General features: G+C 46.6%; 1 protein-coding gene across 3 annotated transcripts in view; it reads right to left on the minus strand.

Moving 5' to 3' along the window:
* The window catches only part of tbc1d23 (TBC1 domain family, member 23), a 106,058-nt gene that overhangs the window by 14,116 nt on the left and 69,244 nt on the right, over nt 1–22,698 (minus strand). For 2 of the 3 annotated variants that reach the window (XM_055941231.1, XM_055941232.1), the window contains exons 11-15: nt 13,332–13,502; nt 13,136–13,178; nt 12,928–13,013; nt 8,297–8,436; nt 4,105–4,193 (exon numbers count right to left, since the gene is read on the minus strand). In XM_055941231.1, the coding sequence (XP_055797206.1) occupies nt 4,105–4,193; nt 8,297–8,436; nt 12,928–13,013; nt 13,136–13,178; nt 13,332–13,502 (529 nt within the window). Of the gene's footprint in view, nt 1–4,104; nt 4,194–6,526; nt 6,572–8,296; nt 8,437–12,927; nt 13,014–13,135; nt 13,179–13,331; nt 13,503–22,698 lie in introns of all 3 variants that reach the window. The other variant, XM_055941230.1, reaches the window with a different exon arrangement.

The following is a 22,698-nucleotide window of genomic DNA, read 5'->3' on the forward strand; positions in this document are numbered from 1 at the left end:
AGACACCACGTCTCACTCAAATGGCTCTCCCACACGTGATCGGGTCTTTCTCACAGGCTACAAGTGAAGACAGACACCACGTCTCACTCAAATGGCTCTCCCACACGTGATCGGGTCTTTCTCACAGGCTACAAGTGAAGACAGACACCACGGCGCACTTCCTGATCCGAGACGCATATTGAAGATATTGGAAGAAATATCCACATTTACTTTTCGTCAGCCAACAAGATAAGTAGGCCTAACGAACAGCAAAAGTAATAGCCTATGTAAATCTACTATCCCCCATAGTACAACAGTTGACATGGTAGTAGGCTATAAGCGTGAATGTTCCATTAGCAGGAAAAAACATTCACAAATGCGTTTATGCATGTAATGCTTTTATTATAAAAGGTGCATTTTTATGGTGAACATTTTCTTCCCCAAACTTGAAACTCACGTGTTGCATATGTATGCCAGTTAGGCTCTACACCCCTTGTAAAGCGGATTAATGTATTTCATTTTAAAGAAGTTATTTGGCCACTTTAGTTGTGATAAAAACATATAGGCCTGTGGGCTAGGCTACATGAGGTGTGATACTAACCTTATTAAAACATATAGGACTATGGGCTACATGAGGTGTGATACTAACCTTATTAAAACATATAGGCCTGTGGGCTAGGCTACATGAGGTGTGTAACTATGATTTGAAAAAGTCGCCAAAAAAAAGAATACTTTTCTTGCCTTACTGCACACAAGCTGGGCATCATCAAGCTGGGCATCATTCACAAGTGATAGGCTAATATTGTCACCCATCAGACTATTCTTGATTAAATCTTGTCTTTACATATACAGTTGAAGTCGGAAGTTTACATACACCTTAGCCAAATACATTTAAACTCAGTTTTTCACAATTCTTGACATTTAATCCTCGTAAAAATTCCCTGTTTTAGGTCATTTATGATCACCACTTTATTTTAAGAATGTGAAATGTCAGAATAATATTAGAGAGAATGATTTATTTCAGCTTTCATTTCTTTCATCACATTCCCAGTGGGTCAGAAGTTTACATACACTCAATTAGTATTTGGTAGCATTGCCTTTAAATTCTTTAACTTGGGTCAAACGTTTCGGGTAGCCTTCCACAAGCTTCCCACAATAAGTTGGGTGAATTTTGGCCCATTCCTCCAGACAGAGCTGGTGTAACTGAGTCAGGTTTGTAGGCCTCCTTGCTCGCACACGCTTTTTCAATTCTGCCCACAAATTATCTATAGGATTGTGGTCAGGGCTTTGTGATGGCCACTTCAATACCTTGACTTTGTTGTCCTTAAGCCATTTTGATGACTGTGTGGTCCCATGGTGTTTATACTTGCATACTATTGTTTGTACAGATGAACGTGGTTCCTTCAGGCGTTTGGAAATTACTCCCAAGGATGAACCAGACTTGTGGAGGTCTAGAATTGTTTTTCTGAAGTCTTGGCTGATTTCTTTTGATTTCCCCATGATGTCAAGCAAAGAGGCACTGAGTTTGAAGGTAGGCCTTGAAATACATCCACATGTACACCTCCAATTGACTCAAATTATGTAAATTAGCCTATCAGAAGCTTCTAAAGCCATGACATATTTTTCTGGAATTTTCCAAGCTGTTTAAAGGCACAGTCAACTTAGTGTATGTAAACTTCTGACCCACTGGAATAGTGACACTGAGTTATAAGTGAAATAATCTGCCTGTAAACAATTGTTAGAAAAATTACTTGTGTCATGCACAAAGTTGATGTCCTAACCGACTTGCCAAAACTATAGTTCGTTAACAAGAAATTTGTGGAGTGGTTGAAAAAAGTGTTTTAATGACTCCAACCTAAGTGAATGTAAACTTCCGACTTCAACTGTACTAAATAATATATGTGTGAAATTAGTTTTGATTTAGAATGGACCATTATCATGCACCTGTCGGAGGGGCAGGGGGAAAAAATGTAATCTATGCACTGAAATAGCGAATGGAGGACACTTTTCCGATGGTTAATTTGCATGCCAGACAGGCAGGCTATACTCCTGTTGTAAAGAGAAGAAATGTGATTCATATTAGGAAAGTTGAGAAATTAATACAGCCTATAGAAAGCTGATGGGATCCTCCTCTTTTTAGTAGAGGCCATCACTGTTTTCTCACGCAATTGCATAGCCTATAGAAATGTTGAGCAACAGTGAGCTCATGAAATGCTGGATTAGAGTTCCAAAACATTTGCATTGATGTCAGAGTGATTAGAGAGACAATAGAGTGCTGAGTACCAAGCAGTTAGCACTTTTGGTAGGATACTAATGACCATCAGCAGCATCAGAGCTTAGAGAAGCCTAATTACCGTGACTAAATGTTCAGGTAGAATTTGACTGCCGTCATGACGCAGCCCTATTGGTGAGTCAGGTCTATAGGTGGAGAGGAGAACTGGTCTGAAGGGACGACTGATTGGGGTCACAGGGTTGTAGCAGTCTTGTACTAGTATTGTATAATTGATTGTAGCACTGTAGTATTGATTGTAATACTATAGTATTGTAGTAGTACCTAAGTATTATAGCAGTACTGTGTTAGTATTGCTTGCAGTAGCAGTACTGTAGTAGTATTGGTCGTAGTAGTATCGAGGTAGTGTAGTATTGTGGTAGTATTAATTGTAGCACTGTATTACAAATGTATGATTAATGTAGTAGTATTGACTGAGGTGGTGTAGTATTGTAGTAGTATTAATTGTAGCAATGTGTTACTAATGTAGTAGAATTGATTGTAGTAGTACTGCAGTATTGATTGTAGTAGTCGCACTGTGGTAGTATAGTAGTATTGATTGTGGTAGTAGTACTGTAGTAGTATAGCAGTATTGATTGTAGTAGTAGTACTGTGGTAGTATAGTAGTATTGATTGTAGTAGTAGTACTGTGGTAGTATTGATTGTAGTAGTAGTACTGAGGTAGTATTGATTGTAGTAGTATAGTGGTATTGCTTGTAGTAGTAGTAGTACTGTAGTAGTATAGCAGTATTGATTGAGGTAGTAGTACTGTAGTGGTATAGTAGTACGGAGTGTAGTAGTGCTGTAGTAGTATAGTAGTTCTGATTGTAGTAGTATAGCAGTAGTAGTGTAGTATTATTGATTGTAGTATTAAAGCAATAGTGTAGTATTATTGATTGTAGTAGTATAGCAGCAGTAGTGTAGTAGTATTGATTGTAGTAGTAAAGCAATAGTAATGTAGTAGTATCGATTGTAGTAGTAGTACCAACGTAGTATTGATTGTAGTAGTGGCAATGTGGTAGTATAGTAGTATTGGTTGTAGTAGTGGTAATGTGGTAGTATAGTAGTATTGATTGCAGTAGTATAGCAATAGTAGTAATGGAGTATTGAGTGTAGTAGTAGTTGTAGTGTGGTAGTATTGCTTGTAGTAGTATAGCAGTAGTAGTGCAGTAGTATTGATTGTAGTAGTATAGTGGTAGTGTAGTAGTATAGCAGTAGTGTTGTAGTGATTGTAGTAGTAGTAGTAGTGTAGTAGTATTGATTGTAGTAGGATATCAGTAGTAATGATGTAGTATTGAGTGTAGTAGTATAGTAGTAGTGGTAGTGTAGTAGTATTGTAGTAGTGGTAGTGTGGTATTATGAGTGTAGTAGTATAACAGTAGTGTAGTAGTGGTGTAGTAGTGATTGTAGTAGTAGTAGTGTAGTAGTATTGATTGTAGTAGTAGTAGTAGTGTAGTAGTATTGTAGTAGTGGTAGTGTGGTACTATGAGTGTAGCAGTATAACAGTAGTGTAGTAGTGGTGTAGTAGTATTGATTGTAGTGGTATAGCAGTAGTGTAGTAGTATAGCAGTAGTGTAGTAGTGATTGTAGTAGTAGTAGTGTAGTAGTATTGATTGTAGTAGGATATCAGTAGTGTAGTAGTATTGATTGTAGTGGTATAGCAGTAGTGTAGTAGTATAGCAGTAGTGTAGTAGTGATTGTAGTAGTAGTAGTGTAGTAGTATTGATTGTAGTAGGATATCAGTAGTGTAGTAGTATTGATTGTAGTGGTATAGCAGTAGTGTAGTAGTATAGCAGTAGTGTAGTAGTATAGCAGTAGTGTAGTAGTATTGATTGTAGTGGTATAGCAGTAGTTACCTGTATCATACTCTTCCTCATCACCGATGCTGAACACTGGCTTCACTCCTCTGTAAGGTTTTCCAACCCGGTCACTACTGCTCACATGTCTGTTGTATAGAAAACACAAGTCAGAGAGGCCTGTTCTTCATTCCCCCTACATGACGCACGCTCAGCGACCCGCACAGCGACCCGCACAGCGACCCACACAGCCCATCTGGGATTAGTCAGGCAGCTCTGTTACTACTAGAGGAATAAGAAACCAGTTAAAACCATCTGGGATTAGTCAGGCAGCTCTGTTACTACTAGAGGAATAAGAAACCAGTTAAAACCATCTGGGATTAGTCAGGCAGCTCTGTTACTACTAGAGGAATAAGAAACCAGTTAAAACCATCTGGGATTAGTCAGGCAGCTCTGTTACTATTAGAGGAATAAGAAACCAGTTAAAACCATCTGGGATTAGTCAGGCAGCTATGTTACTACTAGAGGAATAAGAAACCAGTTAAAACCATCTGGGATTAGTCAGGCAGCTCTGTTACTACTAGAGGAATAAGAAACCAGTTAAAACCATCTGGGATTAGTCAGGCAGCTCTGTTACTATTAGAGGAATAAGAAACCAGTTAAAACCATCTGGGATTAGTCAGGCAGCTCTGTTACTACTAGAGGAATAAGAAACCAGTTAAAACCATCTGGGATTAGTCAGGCAGCTCTGTTACTATTAGAGGAATAAGAAACCAGTTAAAACCATCTGGGATTAGTCAAGCAGCTATGTTACTACTAGAGGAATAAGAAACCAGTTAAAACCATCTGGGATTAGTCAGGCAGCTCTGTTACTACTAGAGGAATAAAACACCAGTTAAAACCATCTGGGATTAGTCAGGCAGCTATGTTACTACTAGAGGAATAAGACACCAGTTAAAACCATCTGGGATTAGTCAGGCAGCTATGTTACTACTAGAGGAATAAAACACCAGTTAAAACCATCTGGGATTAGTCAGGCAGCTATGTTACTACTAGAGGAATAAGACACCAGTTAAAACCATCTGGGATTAGTCAGGCAGCTATGTTACTACTAGAGGAATAAGAAACCAGTTAAAACCATCTGGGATTAGTCAGGCAGCTCTGTTACTACTAGAGGAATAAGACACCAGTTAAAGCAGTGGTTCTACAATTACAGCGTAATTTATTAGTAGTGATATCCAGGGAAATAGAGGCACATATAGTAGATATACAGACACAGCCCTGACTATCACCTTGGAGAACAGTGAACCACACAGCCCTGACTATCACCTTGGAGAACAGTGAACCACACAGCCCTGACTATCACCTTGGAGAACAGTGAACCACACAGCCCTGACTATCACCTTGGAGAACAGTGAACCACACAGCCCTGACTATCACCTTGGAGAACAGTGAACCACACAGCCCTGACTATCACCTTGGAGAACAGTGAAATAGTATCACACACTTAAAGTGAATGTCCACGCAAACAGTGGCAAGGCAAAGATCCAAGGTCCACTGCAGACAACTCATATAGTTAGACTAGAAAGAGCAACAACAGACAGTGACCTACAGACAGTGACATAGCGACTATAGCAGGTGACACAGAGCATAGGGACTATGACAGGTGTCACAGAGCATAGGGACTATGACAGGTGTCACAGAGCATAGGGACTATGACAGGTGACACAGAGCATAGGGACTATGACAGGTGACACAGAGCATAGGGACTATGACAGGTGACACAGAGCATAGGGACTATGACAGGTGACACAGAGCATAGGGACTATAACAGGTGACACAGAGCATAGGGACTATAACAGGTGACACAGAGCATAGGGACTATAACAGGTGACACAGAGCATAGGGACTATAACAGGTGACACAGAGCATAGGGACTATAACAGGTGACACAGAGCATAGGGACTATAACAGGTGACACAGAGCATAGGGACTATAACAGGTGACACAGAGCATAGGGACTATAACAGGTGACACAGAGCATAGGGACTATAACAGGTGACACAGAGCATAGGGACTATAACAGGTGACACAGAGCATAGGGACTATAACAGGTGACACAGAGCATAGGGACTATAACAGGTGACACAGAGCATAGGGACTATAACAGGTGACACAGAGCATAGGGACTATAACAGGTGACACAGAGCATAGGGACTATAACAGGTGACACAGAGCATAGGGACTATAACAGGTGACACAGAGCATATGGACTATAACAGGTGACAGAGTGATCAGAGCAGTACTTCATCCAGGAGCCAGAGTGTGGACTGGAGACATGGTGTGAGTAAGGGATGGGAGCAGTATGTTAGGGGGGGATGCATTAGTGACCTCTGGTCCCCGGGGCAATAAGTAGGCTGCGAGGGACAGAGCAGGAATGAGACGGGGCCACAGGCACATCCTGCTGCTAGGAGAGTCTTACCGGTCAGGGACCCCCTTCTCTGGCCAGGGGAGAGTGAAAGACATTCTAGCATGGAATACACAAGGCACAATGATTAAGGGTTAAATGTAGGCACAACGAGATGTGGGGTTCAACTAAGGCACGGCGATGAGGGGTTAAACTAAGGCACGGCGAAGAGGGGTTAAACTAAGGCACGGCGAAGAGGGGTTAAACTAAGGCACGGCGAAGAGGGGTTCAACTAAGGCACGGCGAAGAGGGGTTAAACTAAGGCACGGCGAAGAGGGGTTAAACTAAGGCACGGCGAAGAGGGGTTCAACTAAGGCACGGCGAAGAGGGGTTAAACTAAGGCACGGCGAAGAGGGGTTAAACTAAGGCACGGCGAAGAGGGGTTAAACTAAGGCACGGCGAAGAGGGGTTAAACTAAGGCACGGCGAAGAGGGGTTCAACTAAGGCACGGCGAAGAGGGGTTCAACTAAGGCACGGCGAAGAGGGGTTCAACTAAGGCACGGCGAAGAGGGGTTCAACTAAGGCACGGCGAAGAGGGGTTCAACTAAGGCACGGCGAAGAGGGGTTCAACTAAGGCACGGCGAAGAGGGGTTCAACTAAGGCACGGCGAAGAGGGGTTCAACTAAGGCACGGCGAAGAGGGGTTCAACTAAGGCACGGCGAAGAGGGGTTCAACTAAGGCACGGCGAAGAGGGGTTCAACTAAGGCACGGCGAAGAGGGGTTCAACTAAGGCACGGCGAAGAGGGGTTCAACTAAGGCACGGCGAAGAGGGGTTCAACTAAGGCACGGCGAAGAGGGGTTCAACTAAGGCACGGCGATGAGGGGTTCAACTAAGGCACGGCGATGAGGGGTTCAACTAAGGCACGGCGATGAGGGGTTCAACTAAGGCACGGCGATGAGGGGTTCAACTAAGGCACGGCGATGAGGGGTTCAAACTAAGGCACGGCGAAGAGGGTTTAAACTAAGGCACGGCGATGAGGGGTTCAACTAAGGCACGGCGATGAGGGGTTCAACTAAGGCACGGCGATGAGGGGTTCAACTAAGGCACGGCGATGAGGGGTTCAACTAAGGCACGGCGATGAGGGGTTAAACTAAGGCACGGCGATGAGGGGTTAAACTAAGGCACGGCGAAGAGGGGTTCAACTAAGGCACGGCGAAGAGGGGTTAAACTAAGGCACGGCGATGAGGGGTTAAACTAAGGCACGGCGATGAGGGGTTCAACTAAGGCACGGCGATAAGGGGTTCAACTAAGGCACGGCGATGAGGGGTTCAACTAAGGCACGGCGAGATGAGGGGTTCAACTAAGGCACGGCGATGAGGGGTTCAACTAAGGCACGGCGAAGAGGGGTTCAACTAAGGCACGGCGAAGAGGGGTTCAACTAAGGCACGGCGAAGAGGGGTTCAACTAAGGCACGGCGATGAGGGGTTAAACTAAGGCACGGCGAAGAGGGGTTAAACTAAGGCACGGCGAAGAGGGGTTAAACTAAGGCACGGCGAAGAGGGGTTCAACTAAGGCACGGCGAGATGAGGGGTTCAACTAAGGCACGGCGATGAGGGGTTCAACTAAGGCACGGTGAAGAGGGGTTCAACTAAGGCACGGCGAAGAGGGGTTCAACTAAGGCATAGATTAATATCAAATGTACTAAATTAATAAAAGATCATTAATAATGATTTAATAAAATTGAATTACAGGAGTGGAGTCCATCATTATTCCCTTAGATAAATAAATAATACAAATTATTCAAAGGAGAGATGAGTCCTGAGCATGGAAGGACAGGATCTTACCTGTCCACAGGTGTAGCCGTGTTCTCCATAAAGCTTATCATCTTCTCCTTCGCTATGACAGACTTGGACTTGAGGGCAAAGGTCATCTTGTTGACCAGAGACTTGACTCCTTTATCCCCTGTGGTGCTCAGCAACTCTCCCTGTTGTGGGGAGAGAGATCACTATGTCACCAGGACATATACAGGATACTACCCTCCACAACACTATGTCACCAGGACATATACAGGATACTACCCTCCACTACACTATGTCACCAGGACATATACAGGATACTACCCTCCACAACACTATGTCACCAGGACATATACAGGATACTACCCTCCTCAACACTATGTCACCAGGACATATACAGGATACTACCCTCCACAACACTATGTCACCAGGACATATACAGGATACTACCCTCTACAACATAACCTTCACTATGTCACCAGGACATATACAGGATACTACCCTCTACAACACTATGTCACCAGGACACATACGGGATGCTACCCTCTACAACATAACCTTCACTATGTCACCAGGACATATACAGGATACTACCCTCTACAACACTATGTCACCAGGACATATACAGGATACTACCCTCCACAACACTATGTCACCAGGACATATACAGGATACTACCCTCCACTACACTATGTCACCAGGACATATACAGGATACTACCCTCCACTACACTATGTCACCAGGACATATACAGGATACTACCCTCCACAACACTATGTCACCAGGACATATACAGGATACTACCCTCCACAACACTATGTCACCAGGACATATACAGGATACTACCCTCCACAACATGACCTTCACTATGTCACCAGGACATATACAGGATACTACCCTCTACAACATAACCTTCACTATGTCACCAGGACATATACAGGATACTACCCTCTACTACATAACCTTCACTATGTCACCAGGACATATACAGGATGCTTCCCTCTACAACATAACCTTCACTATGTCACCAGGACATATACAGGATACTACCCTCCACAACACTATGTCACCAGGACATATACAGGATGCTTCCCTCTACAACATAACCTTCACTATGTCACCAGGACATATACAGGATACTACCCTCCACAACACTATGTCACCAGGACATATACAGGATACTACCCTCCACAACATAACCTTCACTATGTCACCAGGACACATACAATATACTACCCTCCACAACATAACCTTCACTATGTCACCAGGACATATACAGGATACTACCCTCTACAACATAACATTCACTATGTCACCAGGACATATACAGGATACTACCCTCCACAACACTATGTCAACAGGACATATACAGGATACTACCCTCCACAACACTATGTCACCAGGACATATACAGGATACTACCCTCCACAACACTATGTCACCAGGACATATACAGGATACTACCCTCTACAACATGACCTTCACTATGTCACCAGGACAAATACAGGATACTACCCTCCACAACACTATGTCACCAGGACATATACAGGATACTACCCTCCACAACACTATGTCACCAGGACATATACAGGATACTACCCTCCACAACACTATGTCACCAGGACATATACAGGATACTACCCTCCACAACACTATGTCACCAGGACATATACAGGATACTACCCTCCACAACATAACCTTCACTATGTCACCAGGACGTATACAGGATACTACCCTCCCCAACACTATGTCACCAGGACATATACAGGATACTACCCTCCACAACACTATGTCACCAGGACATATACAATATACTACCCTCCACAACACTATGTCACCAGGACATATACAGGATACTACCCTCCACAACACTATGTCACCAGGACATATACAGGATACTACCCTCCACAACACTATGTCACCAGGACATATACAGGATACTACCCTCCACAACATAACCTTCACTATGTCACCAGGACATATAGAGGATACTACCCTCCACAACACTATGTCCCCAGGACATATACAGGATACTACCCTCCACAACACTATGTCACCAGGACATATACAGGATACTACCCTCCACAACATAACCTTCACTATGTCACCAGGACATATACAGGATACTACCCTCCACAACACTATGTCACCAGGACATATACAGGATACTACCCTCTACAACATAACCTTCACTATGTCACCAGGACATATACAGGATACTACCCTCCACAACACTATGTCACCAGGACATATACAGGATACTACCCTCCACAACATAACCTTCACTATGTCACCAGGACATATACAGGATACTACCCTCCACTACACTATGTCACCAGGACATATACAGGATACTACCCTCCACAACACTATGTCACCAGGACATATACAGGATACTACCCTCCACAACATAACCTTCACTATGTCACCAGGACATATGCAGGATACTACCCTCCACAACATAACCTTCACTATGTCACCAGGACATATACAGGATACTACCCTCCACAACACTATGTCACCAGGACATATACAGGATACTACCCTCCACAACATAACCTTCACTATGTCACCAGGACATATACAGGATACTACCCTCCACAACACTATGTCACCAGGACACATACAGGATACTACCCTCCACAACACTATGTCACCAGGACATATACAGGATACTACCCTCCACAACATAACCTTCACTATGTCACCAGGACATATACAGGATACTACCCTCCACAAAACTATGTCACCAGGACATATACAGGATACTACCCTCCACAACACTATGTCACCAGGACATATACAGGATACTACCCTCCACTACACTATGTCACCAGGACATATACAGGATACTACCCTCCACAACACTATGTCACCAGGACATATACAGGATACTACCCTCCACAACACTATGTCACCAGGACATATACAGGATACTACCCTCCACAACACTGTCACCAGGACATATACAGGATACTACCCTCCACAACACTATGTCACCAGGACATATACAGGATACTACCCTCCACAACACTATGTCACCAGGACATATACAGGATACTACCCTCCACAACATGACCTTCACTATGTCACCAGGACAGTCATCAGACTGCTGTGGAGGAGAGGGAGAGGGGGATGGAGGAGAGGACCAGAGTGATGGAGGAGAGGGAGAGGGGGATGGAGGAGAGGACCAGAGTGATGGAGGAGAGGGAGAGGGGGATGGAGGAGAGGACCAGAGTGATGGAGGAGAGGGAGAGGGGGATGGAGGAGAGGACCAGAGTGATGGAGGAGAGGGAGAGGGGGATGGAGGAGAGGACCAGAGTGATGGAGGAGAGGGAGAGGGGGATGGAGGAGAGGACCAGAGTGATGGAGGAGAGGGAGAGGGGGATGGAGGAGAGGACCAGAGTGATGGAGAAGAGGGAGAGGGGGTTGGAGGAGAGGACCAGAGTGATGGAGGAGAGGGAGAGGGGGATGGAGGAGAGGACCAGAGTGATGGAGGAGAGGGAGAGGGGGATGGAGGAGAGGACCAGAGTGATGGAGGAGAGGGAGAGGGGGATGGAGGAGAGGGTGAGGGGGATGGAGGAGAGGGTGAGGGGGATGGAGGAGAGGGTGAGGGGGATGGAGGAGAGGGTGAGGGGGATGGAGGAGAAGATCAGACTGCTGGAGGAGAGGGAGAGGGGGATGGAGGAGAGGGTGAGGGGGATGGAGGAGAGGATGAGGGGGATGGAGGAGAGGACCAGAGTGCTGGAGGAGAGGGTGAGGGGGATGGAGGAGAGGACCAGACTGCTGGAGGAGAGGATGAGGGGGATGGAGGAGAGGGTGAGGGGGATGGAGGAGAGGATAAGACTGCTGGAGGAGAGGGTGAGGGGGGTGGAGGAGAGGACCAGAGTGCTGGAGGAGAGGATGATGGGGATAGAGGAGAGGGTGAGGGGAATGGAGGAAAGGACCAGAGTGCTGGAGGAGAGGATGAGAGGATAATTCTCCCTTGACAGTAGCTACTATGACTAGCTCCAGTGTAATTCTCCCTTGACAGTAGCTACTATGACGAGCTCCAGTGTAATTCTCCCTTGACAGTGGCTACTATGACGAGCTCCAGTGTAATTCTCCCTTGACAGTAGCTACTATGACGAGCTCCAGTGTAATTCTCCCTTGACAGTGGCTACTATGACGAGCTCCAGTGTAATTCTCCCTTGACAGTAGCTACTATGACGAGCTCCAGTGTAATTCTCCCTTGACAGTAGCTACTATGACGAGCTCCAGTGTAATTCTCCCTTGACAGTAGCTACTATGACTAGCTCCAGTGTAATTCTCCCTTGACAGTGGCTACTATGACTAGCTCCAGTGTAATTCTCCCTTGACAGTAGCTACTATGACTAGCTCCAGTGTAATTCTCCCTTGGCAGTAGCTACTCTGACTAGCTCCAGTGTAATTCTCCCTTGACAGTAGCTACTATGACGAGCTCCAGTGTAATTCTCCCTTGACAGTAGCTACTATGACTAGCTCCAGTGTAATTCTCCCTTGGCAGTAGCTACTATGACTAGCTCCAGTGTAATTCTCCCTTGACAGTGGCTACTATGACTAGCTACAGTGTAATTCTCCCTTGACAGTAGCTACTATGACTAGCTCCAGTGTAATTCTCCCTTGACAGTAGCTACTATGACGAGCTCCAGTGAACTCACTTCAGCTGATCCAGAGGTGCTGACTATCCAGTGGACATAGTTGTCTGGTCCCTCCACATTGATGTCTGTTAGGTGCTGCTGCAGGGCTGGACAACACGACAGGATAGACATGGGTTCATTTGGGTTTGCACCCATCAAGACAACATTTATTTATTTCTATTACATTTATTTCTATGAATTGTTTAAAATATTACAAATAAACACTCACCCATAAAACCACCTTTTGCGATACTGACGTATTCTTTGTTTTTCTGTGAGAGAAAACCCCTCGTTAGCACTGACCGACTGGTTGAATTATAACAAACAGGGTCTCATTGTAATAAAACAAAAAGGGTCATTTAAAAAAGGTTGAATTGAAATAACAGGCAACTAGTGCCCAACAAGATGTAATAGCACTGTCCTACCTGTAGGAAGTGTGCCAGCACCATGTTCATGTACATGTCCTCCTCCTCCCTCCCTGAACCCATGAAGCAGAGGTGTTCTCCACTGGCGATGGAGCCAGACTCTAGACTCTGTTTCTGGGCCTCCAGGAGGGACTTCACCGATAGGCTGAACTCTGACGGGTTCTGCAGCATCTAGAGACATACAGCAACAGATGAAAGGTTAAGCACATATTTGTGCACATATAGAGTGTGCACACTTTGACCAGAGCCCTATTCCCTATATAGTGTGCACTACTTTTGACCAGAGCCTTATTCCCTATATAGTGTGCACTACTTTTGACCAGAGCCCATATAGTGCACTATATAGGGAATAGGGTGCCATTTTGACAGAGTAAGACCACACAGAGAGAGGGAGAGCGACAGAAAGTAAGTCAACTATCCCCTAAAAGCCGACTTATAACCTACGGAGACGGCCGATTTATACCCTACGGAGGAGACGGACGATTTGTACCCTACGGAGGAGACGGACGATTTATACCCTACGAAGAGAGACGATTTATACCCTACGGAGGAGACGGATGATTTATACCCTACGGAGGAGACGGACGATTTATACCCTACGGAGGAGACGGACGATTTACACCCTACGGAGGAGACGGACGATTTACACCCTACGGAGGAGACGGACGATTTACACCCTACGGAGGAGACGGACGATTTACACCCTACGGAGGAGACGGACGATTTACACCCTACGGAGGAGACGGACGATTTATACCCTACGGAGGAGACGGACGATTTATACCCTACGGAGGAGACGATTTATACCCTACGGAGGAGACGGACGATTTATACCCTACGGAGGAGACGGACGATTTGTACCCTACGGAGGAGACGGACGATTTATACCCTACGGAGAGAGACGATTTATACCCTACGGAGGAGACGGACGATTTACACCCTACGGAGGAGACGGACGATTTACACCCTACGGAGGAGACGGACGATTTACACCCTACGGAGGAGACGGACGATTTACACCCTACGGAGGAGACGGACGATTTACACCCTACGGAGGAGACGGACGATTTACACCCTACGGAGGAGACGGACGATTTACACCCTACGGAGGAGACGGACGATTTACACCCTACGGAGGAGACGGACGATTTACACCCTACGGAGGAGACGGACGATTTATACCCTACGGAGGAGACGGACGATTTATACCCTACGGAGGAGACGGACGATTTATACCCTACGGAGGAGACGGACGATTTATACCCTACGGAGGAGACGGACGATTTATACCCTACGGAGGAGACGGACGATTTATACCCTACGGAGGAGACGGACGATTTATACCCTACGGAGGAGACGGACGATTTATACCCTACGGAGGAGACGATTTATACCCTACGGAGGAGACGGACGATTTATACCCTACGGAGGAGACGGACGATTTATACCCTACGGAGGAGACGGACGATTTATACCCTACGGAGGAGACGGACGATTTATACCCTACGGAGGAGACGATTTATACCCTACGGAGGAGACGGCCGATTTATACCCTACGGAGGAGACGGCCGATTTATACCCTACGGAGGAGACGGCCGATTTATACCCTACGGAGGAGACGGCCGATTTATACCCTACGGAGGAGATGGCCGATTTATACCCTACGGAGGAGACGGCCGATTTATACCCTACGGAGGAGATGGACGATTTATACCCTACGGAGGAGACGGATGATTTATACCCTACGGAGGAGACGGCCGATTTATACCCTACGGAGGAGACGGCCGATTTATACCCTACGGAGGAGACGGCCGATTTATACCCTACGGAGGAGACGGCCGATTTATACCCTACGGAGGAGATGGCCGATTTATACCCTACGGAGGAGACGGATGATTTATACCCTACAGAGGAGACGGACGATTTATACCCTACGGAGGAGACTGACGGGTGAGTTGAGCAATATATCCTCAATTAGCCGTGCTAGCTAGCTTCTTTACATCGATTTGATGCAGTCAAGATACTACCAGACAAGATGATGGAAAACCAGCAACAAGTCTGCATTTCACTACACTCGCATTAACACCTGCCAACCATGTGTATGTGACAAATACATTTGATTTGGTCTAATTCGCACGAGTCGGTTTGGCTACTTTCCCCGTCTCGGGTCGGACACACGAGCCCCTCCCCCACCCGTGCTGAAAAAAAAGAGTGTACCACACAAGCAAGACGGCGCCGGAGAAGAAGGCAAGACGGCGCCGGAGAAGAAGGCAAGACGGCGCCGGAGAAGAAGGCAAGACGGCGCCGGAGAAGATGGCTGACGGCGCCGGAGAAGATGGCTGACGGCGCCGGAGAGGAAGGCAAGACGGCGCCGGAGAAGATGGCTGACGGCGCCGGAGAAGAAGGCTGACGGCGCCGGAGAGGAAGGCTGACGGCGCCGGAGAAGAAGGCTGACGGCGCCGGAGAAGAAGGCTGACGGCGCCGGAGAAGATGGCTGACGGCGCCGGAGAAGAAGGCTGACGGCGCCGGAGAAGATGGCTGACGTTTTACGAGCTCTTAACCGATTGTGTTTTTATGTTCGTATTTTTGCAACTTATTTTTTTACTTATTTTGTACATAGTGTTGCTGCTACCGTCTCTTATGACCAAAAATAACGTCTGGAACGTCTGGAAAAGCAATGACTCACCACGGACTGGCAGAAGCTTTTTTTTCTTCCCTTTAACGAGTCCGACGTGAACCACATACTGCTTTCCCGGGAACAGGCCCAAATCCCCAACATTTGCGTCAAGAGACAATTTAGAAAAAGAGGACGGGCGATCCAATAACCCCCCCCCCCCTACGAGGAAGATTAAACTACCAACGGGACATTAAAAACTGTAATATCTTCTGCTTCACGGAGTCGTGGCTGAACGACGACATTATCAACATACAGCTGGTTGGTTATACGCTGCACCGGCAGGCTGTGACACTATCAACATACAGCTGGTTGGTTATACGCTGCACCGGCAGGATAGAACAGCGGACTCTGGTAAGACAAGGGGTGGCTGGTTATACGCTGCACCGGCAGGATGGAACAGCAGCCTCTGGTAAGACAAGGGGTGGCTGGTTATACGCTGCACCGGCAGGATAGAACAGCAGCCTCTGGTAAGACAAGGGGTGGCTGGTTATACGCTGCACCGGCAGGATAGAACAGCAGCCTCTGGTAAGACAAGGGGTGGCTGGTTATACGCTGTATCGGCAGGATGGAACAGCAGCCTCTGGTAAGACAAGGGGTGGCTGGTTATACGCTGTATCGGCAGGATGGAACAGCGGCCTCTGGTAAGACAAGGGCTGGCTGGTTATACGCTGCACCGGCAGGATGGAACAGCGGACTCTGGTAAGACAAGGGGTGGCTGGTTATACGATGTATCGGCAGGATGGAACAGCGGACTCTGGTAAGACAAGGGGTGGCTGGTTATACGCTGCACCGGCAGGATGGAACAGCGGACTCTGGTAAGACAAGGGGTGGCTGGTTATACGCTGCACCGGCAGGATGGAACAGCGGACTCTGGTAAGACAAGGGGTGGCTGGTTATACGATGTATCGGCAGGATGGAACAGCGGACTCTGGTAAGACAAGGGGTGGCTGGTTATACGCTGCACCGGCAGGATGGAACAGCGGACTCTGGTAAGACAAGGGGTGGCTGGTTATACGCTGCACCGGCAGGATGGAACAGCGGACTCTGGTAAGACAAGGGGTGGCTGGTTATACGCTGCACCGGCAGGATGGAACAGCGGACTCTGGTAAGACAAGGGGTGGCTGGTTATACGCTGCACCGGCAGGATGGAACAGCGGACTCTGGTAAGACAAGGGGTGGCTGGTTATACGCTGTACCGGCAGGATGGAACAGCGGACTCTGGTAAGACAAGGGGTGGCTGGTTATACGCTGCACCGGCAGGATGGAACAGCGGACTCTGGTAAGACAAGGGGTGGCTGGTTATACGCTGCACCGGCAGGATGGAACAGCAGCCTCTGGTAAGACAAGGGGTGGCTGGTTATACACTGTATCGGCAGGATGGAACAGCGGACTCTGGTAAGACAAGGGGTGGCTGGTTATACGCTGCACCGGCAGGATGGAACAGCGGACTCTGGTAAGACAAGGGGTGGCTGGTTATACGCTGCACCGGCAGGATGGAACAGCGGACTCTGGTAAGACAAGGGGTGGCTGGTTATACGCTGCACCGGCAGGATGGAACAGCGGACTCTGGTAAGACAAGGGGTGGCTGGTTATACGCTGCACCGGCAGGATAGAACAGCGGACTCTGGTAAGACAAGGGGTGGCTGGTTATACGCTGCACCGGCAGGATAGAACAGCGGACTCTGGTAAGACAAGGGGTGGCTGGTTATACGCTGCACCGGCAGGATGGAACAGCGGCCTCTGGTAAGACAAGGGGTGGCTGGTTATACGCTGCACCGGCAGGATGGAACAGCAGCCTCTGGTAAGACAAGGGGTGGCTGGTTATACGCTGCACCGGCAGGATGGAACAGCAGCCTCTGGTAAGACAAGGGGTGGCTGGTTATACACTGTATCGGCAGGATGGAACAGCGGACTCTGGTAAGACAAGGGGTGGCTGGTTATACACTGTATCGGCAGGATGGAACAGCGGACTCTGGTAAGACAAGGGGTGGTGGACTATGCTTATATGTAAACAACAGCTGGTGCACAATATCACAGGAAGTCTCGAGGTTTTGATTGCCTGAGGTAGAGTATCTCATGATAAGATGTAGACCACACTATCTACTGTACATACCCCAACCAGAAGCCATGGTTTACAGGCAACATCCACACTGAGCTAAAGGCTAGAGCTTATAAGAAATCCTGCTATGCCCTCAGACGAATCATCAAACAGGCAAAGTGTCAAAACAGGAAGGACTAATACGAATCGTACTACAGCGGCTCTGACGCTCGTCGGATGTGGCAGGGCTTGCAAACCATTACAGACTACAAAGGGAAGCACAGCCGCAAGCTGCCCAGTGACACGAGCCTACCAGACGAGCTAAACTACTTCTATGATTACTTTGAGGCAAATAACATAAAAACAAATAACATGTATGAGAGCACCAGCTGTTCCAGACGACTGTGTGATCACACTCTCCGTAGCCGATGTGAGAAAGACCTTTAAACAGGTCAACAAACATTCACAAGGCCGCAGGGCCAGACGGATTGCCAGGACGTGTACTGCGAGCATGTGCTGACCAACTGGCAAGTGTCTTCACTGACATTTTCAACCTCTCCCTGTCCGAGTCTGTAATACCAACATGTTTCAAGCAGACCACCATAGTCCCTGTGCCCAAGAACACCAAGGTAACCTGCCTAAATGACTACCGACCCGTAGCACTCACGTCTGTAGCCATGAAGTGCTTTGAAAGGCTGGTCATGGCTCACATCAACACCATTATCCCGGAAACCCTAAACCCACTCCAAGTTGCATACCGCCCCAACAGATCCACAGATGATGCAATCACTATTGCGCTCCACACTGCCCTTTCCCACCTGGACAAAAGGAACACCTATGTGAGAATGCTGTTCATTGACTACAGCTCAGCGTTCAACACAATAGTGCTCTCAAAGCTCATCACTAAGCTAAGGACCCTGGGACTAAACACCTCCCTCTGCAACTGGATCCTGGACTTCCTGACGGACCACCCCCAGGTGGTGAGGGTAGGTAACAACACATCCACTACGCTGATCCTCAACATGGGGGCCCCTCAGGGGTGCGTGCTCAGTCCCCTCCTGTACTCCCTGTTCACCCACGACTGCATGGCCAAGCACGACTCCAACACCATCATTAAGTTTGCTGACGACACAACAGTGGTAGGCCTGATCACCGACAACGATGAGACAGCCTATAAGGAAGAGGTCAGAGACCTGCCCATGTGGTGCCAGCACAACAACCTCTCCCTCAACGTGATCAAGACAAAGGAGATGATCGTGGACTACAGGAAAAGGAGGACCGAGCACGCCCGCATTCTAATTAACGGGGCTGATCAAATGGCTACCCAGACTATTTGCATTGCCACCCCCACCACCCTCTTCTACGCTGCTGCTACTCTCTGTTATCATCTATGCATAGTCACTTTAATAACTCTACCTACATGTACATATTACCTCGATACCGGTGGCCCCGCACATTGACTCAGTAATGGTACCTCCTGTATATAGTCTCCACATTGACTCTGTACCGTAACACCCTGTATATAGCCTCCACATTGACTCTGTACCGGTACCCCCTGTATATAGCATCCACATTGACTCTGTACCAGTACCCCCTGTATATAGCCTCCACATTGACTCTGTACCGGTATCCCCTGTATATAGCCTCCACATTGACTCTGTACCGGTACCTCCTGTATATAGCCTCCACATTGACTCTGTACCGGTACCTCCTGTATATAGCCTCCACATTGACTCTGTACCGGTACCCCCTGTATATAGCATCCACATTGACTCTGTACCAGTACCCCCTGTATATAGCCTCCACATTGACTCTGTACCGGTATCCCCTGTATATAGCCTCCACATTGACTCTGTACCGTTACCCCCTGTATATAGCCTCCACATTGACTCTGTACCGTAATACCCTGTATATAGCCTCCACATTGACTCTGTACCGGTACCCCCTGTATATAGCCTCCACATTGACTCTGTACCAGTACCCCCTGTATATAGCCTCCACATTGACTCTGTACCGGTACCTCCTGTATATAGCCTCCACATTGACTCTGTACCGGTACCCCCTGTATATAGCCTCCACATTGACTCTGTACCGGTACCTCCTGTATATAGCCTCCACATTGACTCTGTACCGTAATACCCTGTATATAGCCTCCACATTGACTCTGTACCAGTACCCCCTGTATATAGCCTCCACATTGACTCTGTACCGGTACCCCCTGTATATAGCCTCCACATTGACTCTGTACCGGTACCCCCTGTATATAGCCTCCACATTGACTCTGTACCGGTACCCCCTGTGTATAGCCTGCACATTGACTCTGTACCGGTACCCCCTGTATATAGCCTCCACATTGACTCTGTACCGGTACCCCCTGTATATAGCCTCCACATTGACTCTGTACCGGTACCTCCTGTATATAGCCTCCACATTGACTCTGTACCGGTACCCCCTGTATATAGCCTCCACATTGACTCTGTACCGGTACCCCCTGTATATAGCCTCCACATTGAGTCTGTACCGGTACCCCCTGTATATAGTCTCCACATTGACTCTGTACCGGTACCTCCTGTATATAGCCTCCACATTGACTCTGTACCGGTACCCCCTGTATATAGCCTCCACATTGACTCTGTACCTTAATACCCTGTATATAGCCTCCACATTGACTCTGTACCGGTACCCCCTGTATATAGCCTCCACATTGACTCTGTACCAGTACACCCTGTATATAGCCTCCACATTGACTCTGTACCTTAATACCCTGTATATAGCCTCCACATTGACTCTGTACCGGTACCCCCTGTATATAGCCTCCACATTGACTCTGTACTGGTACCTCCTGTATATAGCCTCCACATTGACTCTGTACCGGTACCCCCTGTATAGAGCCTCCACATTGACTCTTTACCTGTACCCCCTGTATATAGCCTCCACATTGACTCTGTACCGGTACACCCTGTATATAGCCTCCACATTGACTCTGTACCGGTACCCCCTGTATATAGCCTCCACATTGACTCTGTACCGGTACACCCTGTATAGAGCCTCCACATTGACTCTGTACCGTAACACCCTGTATATAGCCTCCACATTGACTCTGTACCGTTAACCCCTTGTATATTGCCAAACTATTGTTATTTACTTCTGCTCTTTAATTATTTGTTATTCTTATCTCTTACTTTTTGCTGTTGTTGGTAATTTTTTTAAACTGCACTGTTGGTTAAAACTTCTTGTCAATATGGGGGCGCTGTTTTCACTTTGTAAAAATTCGTTCCCAAATTAAACTGCCTCATACTCAATTCTTGCTTGTACAATATGCATATTATTATTACTTTTGGATAGAAAACACTCTCTAGTTTCTAAAACCGTTTGAATTATATCTGTGAGTAAAACAGAATTCAAGTTGGAGCAAACTTCCTGTCAGGAAGTGAGAAATCTGAAATCGGGCACTCTGTTCTAGGGTCAGTTTATTAATTTGCATGTATTCTATTGGTCGACATGCACTGCATACGCCTTCCCCTAGATGTCAGCAAGCAGTGAGAATTGGAATGGAGTTGCTAGGCAGATCTGAGGCCATATAAGGGCTCTTGGAACCGGGGGTGCACTCTTTTCAACGTTCGCCATGACGCGAGACAGACCTCAGGATGGCATTCTGGAAAGCTCTCGTTATAGGCCTTAGATATATCCGGCTCTGATTTTATTCGATATAGGTGTTAAAAACGTCATAATGTAGTTATTTTAAACCGAGTTATATCAGTTTATATCAGTATATTGCGATTTTCGGTATTTTATTTGTGCTGCGTTATGGTGAGTTGGGCACGTCTTCGCCACATGGCTAATGTTTACTGCTAATTCCAAAGTTGAAGGCGACAATCTACAACCGAGCAACGATTCTTCTGGACAAAGGACAACTTGCCCAAGATTCTGATGGGAGCTCATCAAAAAGTAAGAACTATTTATGATGTTAATTCGTTGTTCTGTTGAAAAATGTTGACCTACTATTCCGCCATTAATTTCGGTGCGGTCTCGCTTTAACGCACGCTGTATGTCGTAGTAACGTTAATTTTAAAAATCTAACACAGCGGCTGCATTAAGAACTAATGTATCTTTCATTTGCTGTCCAACCTGTATTTTTTAGTCAAGTTAATGATTAGTTATTGATTAGATTAGGTGCCTCTCCCAAGATTTCTCCCGACATTTTCTTTGCAGCTTGGCTACTATTCTCATTGTATAACCACGATTTGTGCCGCTAAATATGCACATTTTCGAACAAACAATATATGTATTGTGTAATATGATGTTATAGGACTGTCATCTGATGAAGTTTTGAGAAGGTTAGTGAAAAATGTAATATCTTTTGCTGGTTTATTCGCTATCGCTAACGTGCATGAATCAATGTTGCTGTGTGGTTGGCTATTGTAGTAAGCTAATATAATACTAAATTGTGTTTTCGCTGTAAAACACTTAAAGAATCTGAAATATTGGCTGGATTCACAAGATCTTTGTCTTTCATTTGCTGTATGCTGTGTATTTTTCATAAATGTTTTATGATGAATATTTAGGTAATTCACGTTGCTCACTGTAGATATTCTAGTTGCTTTGGTGAGAGTTGTGATGGTGGCTGCAATGTAAAACTATGATTTATACCT

This window comes from Salvelinus fontinalis, chromosome 12 (assembly GCF_029448725.1).
Source record: "Salvelinus fontinalis isolate EN_2023a chromosome 12, ASM2944872v1, whole genome shotgun sequence".
NCBI classification, from domain to species: domain Eukaryota; kingdom Metazoa; phylum Chordata; class Actinopteri; order Salmoniformes; family Salmonidae; genus Salvelinus; species Salvelinus fontinalis.